The sequence below is a fragment of the Sardina pilchardus genome, chromosome 9 (genome assembly GCF_963854185.1).
Source record: "Sardina pilchardus chromosome 9, fSarPil1.1, whole genome shotgun sequence".
NCBI lineage: Eukaryota > Metazoa > Chordata > Actinopteri > Clupeiformes > Clupeidae > Sardina > Sardina pilchardus.
The window spans coordinates 30,641,801-30,654,149 of NC_085002.1; the positions used below are offsets into that span (position 1 = coordinate 30,641,801).

Genomic DNA, 12,349 nt, shown 5'->3' on the forward strand with positions numbered 1-12,349 from the left:
CATCTTCTATCTGTAGAATGTGTATTGTTGATTCTGCTCATAATAATGAACAGTAATATGTATCTTCCTCTCCCCCTCCCTCCTGCCCCCCTCTGCTGCCTTCCAAGTAGAGCATGCACCATTTTGAACGTGTGTGGGGTAAAGTAATTCAATAATGATTCCTTCCTGTTTTAGGGTGCATTTTTACCTGGTAATAGCATAGGACATTTTCTATCAATAGCAACTTGACACCTGTACCTGCCTACACACGTCACTTATTGGATAACGCTTCCCTGATTAATAAACAATTAAACACAAACAAAATTTCTGATGACGACCTAATGCGTTTTTTTTTTTTCACCTGAGCGGCATTAAAGCCAGGTCTTAAAAATCAGGGATACTCATTGGCTCTGTTTGTGAACATACTGTCAGTTAAGCTTATTTTGCATGATAACGAGCTTCAAATAATGCCTTGCCTCTAGAATACATAGAGACACAAATAAATACATAGTGTAAGTCATCAAATTCATTCAATTTAACGAATCATACTGAGCTTTATCCATAGACACGGCACTTTGCAGACCTGGCAGTGATCCTTCTTTTCAGAACTATTAACATATTGCTATCCAAATATGCTATACTGTCAGATATTCTCCCTCACACACAACACAACCTAACCTTACAAAATGTAGTAATAGCATAATGTGTTTCCATTATTCTTATAATAATATTGTTAATGTCATTGTATCCATGAATATTAGGTTAAAAAAGGAACTGTATATTTTCAGTTAGTGACTTTTGATGAGCCTAGAATGGGTTCTTTCAGCATCACAGCGTACAGATCCAGCCTCTCCATTATACCATAAGAAACAGATGACCAACGTGCCTATTAAAAGAACCCTCTAACACATCAGCCTACAGGATTGGCCCTGTTTGTTGCAAACCATTGCCTGAGATAATATCTCTATGGACTTTTCATAATGGTTGGCTGTTAGTAAGAGCCCAGTTTACGCAGAGAATTTCCACTGAATATAGTCAATCAGCTTGCCCCTGCCATGGACACATTAGCGTTCACTGCTACATACTCTGCTATTCACTGTGGATATATTTCAGACCACCTCAGATCTTGCTTAGGTGTCAACTTGCTATCAGATAGAAAAAGATCCAATGCCAGGTAAAAACACTCTTAAAGTTGCAGCATACCCTGTCCTCTCAGCAGAAACACCTGACCCTCTTCACAACCTGTTTTCAGAAAGTGCTAGTGTTCTCCACATCCCTTCACATAACTGTTGGCTATTTCAATTTAAAGTGGTTTGACATTGTAAATGAAAATCCACTTTATTTTTTGGTAGCTAAATTGGCTGCAGTTTAAATTTGTACAATACTGCTTTGAACAGGGTTAATGCAACTTTAATGTATCACAATCTGCAATTCAATACTTTTTGGAAATGTCCAGGATAAATGACTTATCACCAACCCACACATGCAACCTATATGTTCTAATTACATGTGAATGCAATGTAAAATTACTCTTTAAGCATGTGCTTTTTAACATGTTGTGGATTGTGATCATTTTGTGACCAGGTGAATGTTAGAATTTGCCAAAAGTGAATATAATTTTGTGCCTTTTGAAGTTTTTATTTTATTGTTTTTGTTTATATTTTCATCTTACTGCTTAGATGAAGAACACATGCTAAGTTTAAATTAAGAATTATGTGTATATTGTAATGCAAGCAGTTATTATTACATTAACTTCTGCATCCATTATTCACACACCAGGGCTGGGCGATATAAATAATATAAGAACATGTAATATGTTTCCCATATTAGTGTGCTGATGCCCTGCTGCATGGCACATATTAGATTAGATTTCCTGAGTTATTGTACCTTAGGTGGACAACTACAGATGGTTAAGATTGGTTTCAAGTGAATAATGAAAAATAGTGCAAACAAACCATTTTATTCTCCATTGTTGTGTGACCAGAGATAGATAGACTAAGCAAAAACAGTTATCGAGCCAACGGTTATGTCTTATGATGTGATATGAATTACTTATTAATATTTGATCACTACAGTAATCACTACTAGAAATCAGTTTGCATTTTGCTCAAAATGATTTTATGTTGCATTCCATTCATTGAAGTAATTCGACAATGTAACAGCAAAAAATGATAGATCTAGCTTATATAAATGACAACGTCCACACACAAACTATGAGGAAAACGGCATGAAAAACAATGTGGGGATCAGTTTCAGAGCGATTTTGAGAATGATAAAAAAACTGACAGCCAATCAGAATCCATAGAATTTTAGACATCACATCAATCAACATAGCAGAACAGTTTCCTGTTCGTTTGTCAGTGTGGATGCTCATATCGGTCTAGTTATAGTTGTCGTTATAGTTATCATTCTTGGTTTCAATGGCCCTTAAAAAGAGTATCTATTCTAAAATAAGTAAGTAACTGCTTATGTTATGCATTAAGCTACACCTTTAGGCATATGTGACGTGTTATAGTCAAATGTGGGGCTATCCTCAAAATATAAGACGGTTAAATGCTTGTCTAATAAACACAACATAACATGGGCATCTTACACATTTAAGTATTAAATGATATTCCACTGAATAAAATTGTAGGCTGACCTATCTTGTCTTGCATGGCAATTGTATTGCCAAGCTTCTTTTATTATTATTATAAAAAAAATACATGATCAATTCCGCAAAGCAATAGCAAATGAGTGAATGAGTGGAAGTTATCAAAAGTAATGTGAAGTTTCATATTGAATGCAACTTTATAGCATCCATATTTCTCCCATATGCTTGGAAATGGAGTGATATCCAGTTGATAGCAATTCACCTACCTCACAACAAGTACATGTAACAAAGTTAATGTTTTGCCTTACTACAGCAATTTCCTGTGTATTGGTCGCATTGTGTATAAACCTCAGAACCTGTAAATGACCATCACACTTATAGTACCACCTCTTGAAATACCTAATTATCTATTTAATAATCTTTCGGTTAGCATTTTGTCATTGAATTGTTGGCTAATGTTAATAAAACTATTGATCAAACATCATAAAGTAATATTTTACAAATGCTAAGATTACTTTAAAATAGGGGATATAAGAATGCCTTAAACTTAGTCTTTTGAAGTACATTTTCACTTTCTGAATCTGCGTGAAGTAAAAAGTTGAGAAATATGCTGTACAAAGCCAAAATGTAGGATCTGCAGTAGGGAACATGAGACAATATAAGTAAGTGAGCTCATTAATAACTAATAACAAGTTATATGCTTAGTAAGATGAGAAGGGATAGAATCAAAGGTCTCTTTTAAAAAACATCAACATCAACATTCAAAGTCATGAAACAAAGAATGTGAAAGGTTTTGAATTGCTCATGTTGCTTCCCTCCTGTTTTTTTTTTTTTTTTCAATGAGAAAAAACAAACAAACAAAAATGATGGTAAATCATCATAAGCTTTGGTGATGTCCTTTCCATAAATGTTTGTTACTGCAGTGTTGACTGTATGGTCAAACTACTACCACTGTAGCCAAGGTCAGCCTGAAGGTCAGCCTATGATGTACTTCATGTGAATCATGCACTTGGCAAAAGAAAAACATTTTGCCAGATACTGCACTTTGTCTTTGTACTGCAGAAACGATAACTATTAATGGTTATGGTTATTACAATACAAATTAATTTAACAATGAACAATTACAAAAAATGGGAGAATAGCAATATTATCAATAAACAATATAATTTCAAACAATAACCTAATGATAAATAAGCAATGAAAATATAGGAGAATAGGAATTAAACAATAGGTTATTAATCAATCATATGATAACAATAACTATGGCATGGTAAGGCTACATTTAAGGAGAATAGCAAAAATAAAAACAACAACGTCAATTCAATCAATGGACTTAGTATAACAAAAACAATACTATATTATACAGACCATAACACATAAAGAAACGCTCAATAGACTAAGTGCATTGAACAAATATGCCTTAAGCCCCTAGGCTGGGTGAACCCTGCCTGAACTTTCGGCGAATTTAGATTTCGGCCAGCAGCTCAGGCTGGAAACCTACATATCTACAGTATCTCCTCTGTTCCCAGCCAGAACCTTTGGCTCCAATCTGAAACTAGCTTATCCAAAAGACACACCGGATCGTTGGTCTGATTGGTTGAAGGACTATCTAAGCGTGTACGGAGTCATTTGAAAGATGCCCATTGATCACGCCTCTAATGCAGTAGAAACAAAGCGCAGCCTCCGCATACTGATGTTCAATCTTAAAAGATGTATGGTGATAGCCAGACTATTAAGGACCCTCTTGAAAGATTCAAAACTGTTGCTGGAACGGAGAGTACTGGGCAACCCATTCCACCAACATGGAACCACTGATGAAAAGAATCTAGAAATTGACCTAGCGTTTATGGTTGGTCGACACAACAGACGCTCATCAGAAGACCGTAGTGGGCGGGTTGGGAGTGTACATCTTGATCAATGAACTAAAGTAGCAGGGAGGAGATCCAGTCAGTGTTCTATAGGCCGAAATGAGAGATTTAAATCTGGCCACTAGTAACTAGGCGATGAGTTACATGTGTCCTCTTTTTTTGGCATATCTCCCAGCCCTAGCACGCAATTGAGTTTAGAGTTCTTTAGAATGAGTGGCAGAATGAACTGAACAAGTGCTTTCTGATTGACACAGGAGCCTTTGAGGCACCCCCACCACCTCCTCCTCCTCCCCTCCCTCCTACTGTGCCGTCACCGTGTGATTCTGGCCCCCCTCCCCTGGCTCCTTCATCATCAAGTGGTTTGGGCCGCACTGCCCTTCTCAGCTCTATCCAGAGCTTCAGTAAGGGCAAGCTGAAGAAAGCAGAGACCGTCGACCGCAGTAACCCCCTCATTTGAGGTGCAACAGAGCTCTACACTTCCCTTTGCTTTATCTTTGTCAGGTTCATTGTTGTCATATGGTCTTTCAGGGTAAAACACATGAAGAACAGGACATACTGCTTTGTATTTATGAAGATAAAGTAATTGGGCAAACAACACATCTTAATTGGTCTTCCAGTCTCTTCAGTTGTCCGGCATTATTAAATGCCCTCTTTGAAAGGCTTTCATAATCTTGCTTTATTGATTGCATAAACCAGTATGAGCTTTTCAATTTGCGATTCAATTCTAATCTGAATGTTTGAAAGTTTTACTCTAAAAAAGGTGCCATGGAGGTACACATTTGAACCACCTGATCCTGTGTTTTTATTATTATTTTCAGTTACCATAATTTTCATAGCTGCAGGCCAGACTTTCAGTTCACATCTGCTGCATTCTTTTACTTTGCATAATTTTATTGTTCCATCTTAATCTCAATCACATTTCTATGATTATTTGAATATGCACTCAAATGAAACAGATGGTTTGTTTGAGTTGTGAATTTGTGCCACTTTGTACCATTGTGCCTATATGTATATAGTATAAATATGTAAGAACTGAAGTGAATTTTGCTTCTTTGTTCTCCATTTTGCGCCATGCCAAAAACATAAGTTTATTCACCAACCATGTTCTGTGTCTACATTTTGCTTCATGCAAAAATGTTGATGTGCATCGTTCAGGAATTAGCATGAGCGTGTTACTCAAACCTAAATTAGACAGTAGTAGGAATCCAAATAATCTGCAAATTTGCCATTGAAGTAAAACTCATTCCATTTGTATATGCATTTGTATGTATTTAACATAGCAGCAAAACAAGCTGAAGAGATAAATGCCACAATTATTTTTGTGTTATATTGAATATATAAGAAGTTTTATCTTCTCTCTATAGCACTTTACCACATGGTCTCTCTTAGTGGTCTTGAAAAGAGTTTACAATGATATAAAATGTATTGTGTAATACAGCAGAAGAATTCTTTTAATATATGGTGTTGGTTATCTGCCTTTTGCTGAAACCTTGTACATCTTCCACAACCACTGTTTGAAGCACTTAAGGTGCAGCCTCAAGCTGTTTTTACTTAGTAGTAGCATAGAACATTTTTGCTTGAGTTGTCTGAAAACATTGTGTAGATATGAATTATTTTTGATGGAATGGTCATGAAATTTTAAATAAATCTGACAAAATGAGCTTGGTCTTTACATTTGCTAGCTTTCCAGCTTCTTTGCATTTAGACTTGTATTGACATTATTGGCATCATGACATCATGTTGCATCAATTTCATTGATCACGGGCGTCCACCCCTCAGAGGGAGATGTAACTTCATTTCTTTTTTAGGGATCATGTTTTTCCATTTTTCAAACCAAATATTGGTTGATTGACCAGGGCCAACAATCTACGTGAAACTTGTTATACGGCTTGCTTGCTTGTAAGTAAATGTATTCACATATTCAATACTCCTTGTGTAATTCCACTTTATTACACAGATTTTTTTAATATATATATAATCTACACACACATATTTATATATATATATACATATTGAAATATATATTTAAATATGTGTGTGTAGATTGTAAATATTAGGTGAGTGAATCTAATATTTACTGTGTCTTCATAAAAAGGTCTGTGTGAATTTATGAAGTTGAATCCAATGCTTAGTCAACATTTCCTGTATGTGAATAGCAGAATTTATTGACTGAAAACAATTGACATTATTTCACTGTACAATGAAGCTCTTATTCTTGCCTATGCACATTTGTACATTTCAAAACATGCACATTTTGCTTGGTCCAGATCTCCCATTTTACCACAATCAAAGCACCCTCACACCACCTCCTCAACCAAGCTTTATACTCCAGCATACTTTGGTCAACATCTCAGCATATTGTTCTGTATACAGTATATTCTCATATATTTCTCTCACCATAACACCTTCTTCTTTTAACACCCCACCTCTACTCCAACCCCCCTCCCCTCCCACCACACAGACACACACACAAACATCACGCCCCACCCCAATCCCCAAGAGACAACAAATTCCTGAATTAACACTAGCGTTTAGGAGTATTCATTCGCTTCTACCTGTTCCATCCTTCCACTTCCTTTATTTTACTCCATCTTTCTGCATATAGCACTTTGTTGGTTTCAGATATCATACATTCAGTTTCACAATAAACTTTAATATAGTTTTTTAGTCTCCCTCTACTCAATTCATGTATGTTTATTGTTGAGCTTCCGCTGAAATATCAGCCAGAAGTACTGTGAAAAGATCCATCCGCAATTTTACATCATACTTCAATAACCACCTTTCCACTTCAATCCAACTGGTGAGCAATACCAGAAAAAATTATCTGTGGTCTCCTCCTCCTTACAGAATCGACAATTTGGTGTTGACTCTTTCCCCCAAATCCATAACATTTTCTTTGTAGCTAAGCACTTATAAATTAACTTATATTGAAAATATCTTACTTTTGTATCTATTGTTGTTCCATACAATGTTTTGAAGACTTGATTCCATGATATTGGTATGTCTAACATTCTTTCCCAACTGTCGAAAATGTTATATGGTATTGCCACTAGTTTTTTAGCTTGTAGATAAAAATGATACAGTTCTTTATTAACCTTTGTTTTTTTGTTTAACCACCTGGTCTGTTTTATATCTGGTCTACACACTGAGCATGAACCTGCAATTGCGTTAACTTTTTTTTCCATTGTTGTGGTAGGGCTCCAATTAATTGATTGTATTGTTGCAGAGTACATACTTGCCCATACACTTGCGTTATTTGTGAGTATTACATAATCCCCCCTTCTTCTTTTAAAATATCTTTTACGAACACTATACCTTTTCCAAACATATGCTCCAAGAACATTGTGGCTCCTCCACTCAGTATATTACAGTTAAACCATAGCATTTGTTGTAAAATGTGTTCATTGTTCTCTGGAGGTTGGTACTAAAAGTGCAGCCAGCTTTGCAGTGCCTCTGTCAAAAAGGAAGACAGTTCGGCAAAAACAAGGGCGTAACTTTGGGTCTACCATTGGGGGGGGTTAAACTTGCGGCATATTTATCAATTTATTTATTTATTGAATAATGTTCTTGTGCACAAGCATGCTAATTTGCCGTTCCTGTATTAGAGATACAGTACCCTCCAGAATTATTGGCACCCTTGGTAAAAGTTGACTAAAAATAGGTCTAAAAAATAATCTTTAGGTGATTTATTGTACTCCCACAATGAAAACAACGAGGAAAAATACACCCTTCAAGGGAAGCAAATTTATTCTGAGAAAAAGGAAAATCTCATAAAGAAATAAATGTTTTTAATAAAAACACGTCACTCACAATTATTGGCACCCCTACTTGTAATACCTTCTTAAACCTCCCTTTGTCAATAAAACAGCATATAATATTCTTCTCTGACACCCCATTAAGATTGAGAATACAAAGTAAGGGATTTAAGACCATTCATCTTTACAAAACCTCCCCAGATCGTCCAGATTGCTAGGTCCACACCTGTGCATTCTTCTCGTTGACTCATCCCACTGTTTTTCTATGGAGTTTAGATCAGGGGACTGCTATGGCAATGTCTGAAGCTTGATTTTGTGTTCAGTAAACCATATTTGTTTTGATCTGTGCATTTGTTTTGGTTCATTGACCTGATGAATGATCCAATCATGACCAACTTTTAGGGCCTTGGCAGAGATTGTTTGATTTCCTTTGAAAATGTTCAGGTTTTTCTTGGTGTTCATGATGCCATGCACCTTAATTAGGTTCCCAAGGCCTTTGGGAATTAAAACAGCCCCACAATAGCACAGCCCCTCCACCATAATTCTGATTAGGCATGGGGTTCTTTTTAGTATAGTCATTCTTCTATGTACGCCAAAGACACCTTAAGTGTTTTTAGCAAAAGAGCATAATTTTATTTTCATCTGACAATAGACCACACTCCCAGACATGTCATGGTACCATTCAGTAACTCCTGCCATTTACATTGTTCATTAAATGACTCTACTAGCTTTAACCTGACATGCTGTCTAAATAATCTATTAGCAGTGAGGTCACTTTTGAAGATTTTTGGGGGGGACTTGGTGACCCCAAGATGATAGCTTTGTCTGTAACTCTCAACAGTGGTTCTTATGGATTTTTTTGCCTATCATACCATCCTCTATACTGTGCTTGGGAGCAAAATAGCCAGGGGTCTTTGTCCAAGCATGTTTGCCACATTTCCAGATGATTAGAACCTTTTAGTCATCATTTTAACTGAAAATATAGGCATTTTCAACAAAATACCTAGTTTCCATAGACATTCTCTTACTTACAAATGTCAACACAATTTCTTTTTATTTCAATTTAGTGTATTCTCTTGTCTCTCCAATGTTGAAAAATGACTAGAGGATTTAGCCTCTGAGTGACTTCATTTTCATACCATAGTGAAAAAGAACGTCATGAACTACTTCTGAAAGTTCACAGACACTCTGATTTACTTTAAAATGTTGCATTTACATAGGAAAATGCTCCTATTAAATGTTGTACATAATATGTTTCAGGGGTGCCAATAATTGTGAGCAAGCTGTTTTTGTTAAAAATATTTATTTCTTTATGAGATTTTCCTTTTTCTCAGAATAAATTTGCTTGCCTTGCAGGGTATATTTTTCCTCATTGTTTTCATTGTGGGAGTACAATAAATCACCTAAAGATTATTTTTTATACCTATTTTTAGTCAACTTTTACCAAGGGTGCCAATAATTCTGGAGGGTACTGTACATCATGATACTTTTACTGATTTAGGCTACACTTATATTACAATGTAAATGCAGTTGTTCACTTGACTATTTGTGCCACAATGACGCAGTAGTTAAATTCAGTGTTTAATAAGCACTAGCCAGCAGTGGCAGATTCCATTTAATTGATTGTGTGTGTGTGTGTGTGTGTGTGTGTTGGTTATCTCAACTGCTGAACCTCCTCTGTCACCACCTTCTCTCTCTCTCCTTCTTTGATTGCTGTACCTCCTCTGTCGCCTTCTCCCTCTGGTCACCTCTCTCTTATCACCTCCTTGGCCATTTCCCTCTCTTTCCCTCTTCTCCTGATATATAAAAATCTAAGTTAATGGTCATATGGTTTGAGAGAGGTGAAAATGTTGGAAAGCATTTTAAACACCTTTTGCCCACTTAAGATTGCTCCAAAATAATACTAATACTAATACTAATACTAATGTTGTTTCAATGTTTCCCAAGAGCAAGCCTGCTCACATGGACCGTCATTAACCGTGTGTAGGCTATGTATAAAGTACAGTATGCGTGCGCACCTGCACTAGCCAGCCAACTCCAGTCAACAAATCAGCTAATTTAACAGCTAACTTAGCAATAGGGGTATACCTCTGTTTGGTCAGGATTTTTCCTATTTTAGGTTGGTGTCAACCAACAATGAAAAAAAAATGGTGTCTGGCTGCCTTTCAATGTCCTTTTCATCTTCCCACCCGTTAGCATGCACCTCTCGGCTTTCTCTAACCATTCATCACAGCGACTGCGCAAAATAGTAAACAAACTTTCGGTAGAGAACGCAGGTTGGGTAATACCAAGTAGTCGGGCGGGGAGGTGCATTTCAGAATATTTAAAACATGGTACTATCTTGCTGGAAAATGAAATGAATAAAGAAAACGAACAAAAGTTATTCACTCAAAATATTTCATATTTAGTTTAATCTGAATTATGTGATGATATTGGGGGGGGGGGGTTATATTAGCTGGATATGATTTTTGGGGGTGTCATGACCCCTGTAACCCCCCCGCAAATTACGCCTATGGGCAAAAATATCCTTCATCGTGAAAAACGGTGACAGTTGTTTTTGTATAAATGGAAATAGTTTTTTTTTTTTTTTTAAACAAAGGGTGAGCCTTTCTTAAAGAGGAACTATGCAGGTTTGGCGATTTCATCTCTGGTTTCGGTTTCGTTGTTCGTTTTCGCTCGTTTTATGCTTGCATTTTCTCTGCAGAGCTTCCCCGACAGCTTTAGCGTGTATATTTATACATGTATAGGCTATATTTAAATATATAAATTGCAAGCGTGGTTCTTCGTCTCAGACTTCCAGATGTAAACAAGGAGCGATCGTCTCCTGCAGAATGTTGCATAGGGTCTCTTTAATAGTCTACTAGAGAACCATTCCTTATTGAAGTAAAATTTGGGTATGAGGGAGGCCTTTAATGATTCATAGCTCTCAAGTTCAGCAATTTTGTTCCACCTACATTATAATCATTATGTGCGTTTGATTTTATCTTTCTTTCCATTCCATATGAATTTGAATATTTGATGTTCGTATTCTTTATAAAAAGTTTCAGCTGGTGTTAGTAGAGCTAGCATCAGGTAAGTAAACTGTTACGCAATCAGTGTATTTACTAGTGTTGTTTTACCAAAGATGGTTAGTTTGTTTCCATGCCAGGGCTGTACAATTTTAGAGAGCTTTTTCAATTTGATATTAAAGTTAAGGTTGGCTATTTCTTTCATATTCTCTGGTAGGCCTATATGGATATCAATGGCTCCATCCGTCCATTTCACTGGCATTTCACATGGTAATGTAAAATGTGTATGTTTTAATGAACCTAATCTCATTATATGGCATTTTCCATAGTTAGGCTTCAAACCAGATATTTTTGTTAAGTGATCCATATAATTTATGAGGTTTTGCAAGGATTTAAAACAAGATACCGAGAACTTTGGAAGTGCACAGGAAGTTTAAAAAAAACACTGTTTACAAGCAGTACCTTCATAGAATCTCTCCGCTGGCCCCCATCTTGTAATCAAGTCGCAATAAGCCAGGAAGGATAGGGTAACATATTGCAAACATTTTGAGCTTTGTTGATACCGTGTACTCATCATGCTCTTGTAGACAGTATAACTATACATTTCCTATGGAATTACTTTTGCAATATGTTCCCCTGTCCTTCCTGTTCGTTCGTGCTCGTCAGCCGGCTTATCGCAACATGATTACAATATGGCGGCCAGCGGAGAGATTCTATGAAGGTACTGCTTGTAAACGGTCTTTTTAAATAAACTTTCTGTGCACTTCCAAAGTTCTCAGTATCTCGTTTTAAATGTCAGGGCCCTCAGAAGTCTACCAATAAAGTGTGGAGCTACTTTGAGCCTCATAAATGGTGTAAAAGAGTGATTTATTTGCATGTCTAAGCCGATGCCGAGGCACCCCCATTGAAAACCTGTTGGTAGCATCATCGGCTAACTAGCGGCAAATTTCTGAGTGCAGGGGGCAGGTCGAGATCAGCTCTGAGACAAACGCTCACACTAGGTATCATGTTTCAACACACTTTAAGTCAATATCACACCGGAATTCTCCTTTAAACACACTCCTAATTCTTGTGGACAGCCTTCCCAGAAGAGTTGAAGCAGTCATAGCTGCAAAAGGTGGACCGAAGAATAGGATGTGACTGAAG

General features: G+C 36.6%; 1 protein-coding gene across 4 annotated transcripts in view; it reads left to right on the forward strand.

Moving 5' to 3' along the window:
• The window catches only part of pxk (PX domain containing serine/threonine kinase), a 43,937-nt gene extending 37,837 nt beyond the window's left edge, over nt 1–6,100 (forward strand). For 2 of the 4 annotated variants that reach the window (XM_062544699.1, XM_062544702.1), the window contains one exon: nt 4,695–6,100. In XM_062544699.1, coding sequence (XP_062400683.1) covers nt 4,695–4,897 — 203 coding nt within the window. In that variant the 3' untranslated portion in view covers nt 4,898–6,100. Of the gene's footprint in view, nt 1–107; nt 139–4,694 lie in introns of all 4 variants that reach the window. The other 2 variants (XM_062544700.1, XM_062544701.1) reach the window with 2 other exon arrangements.
• The last annotated feature ends 6,249 nt before the right edge of the window (nt 6,101–12,349 follow it).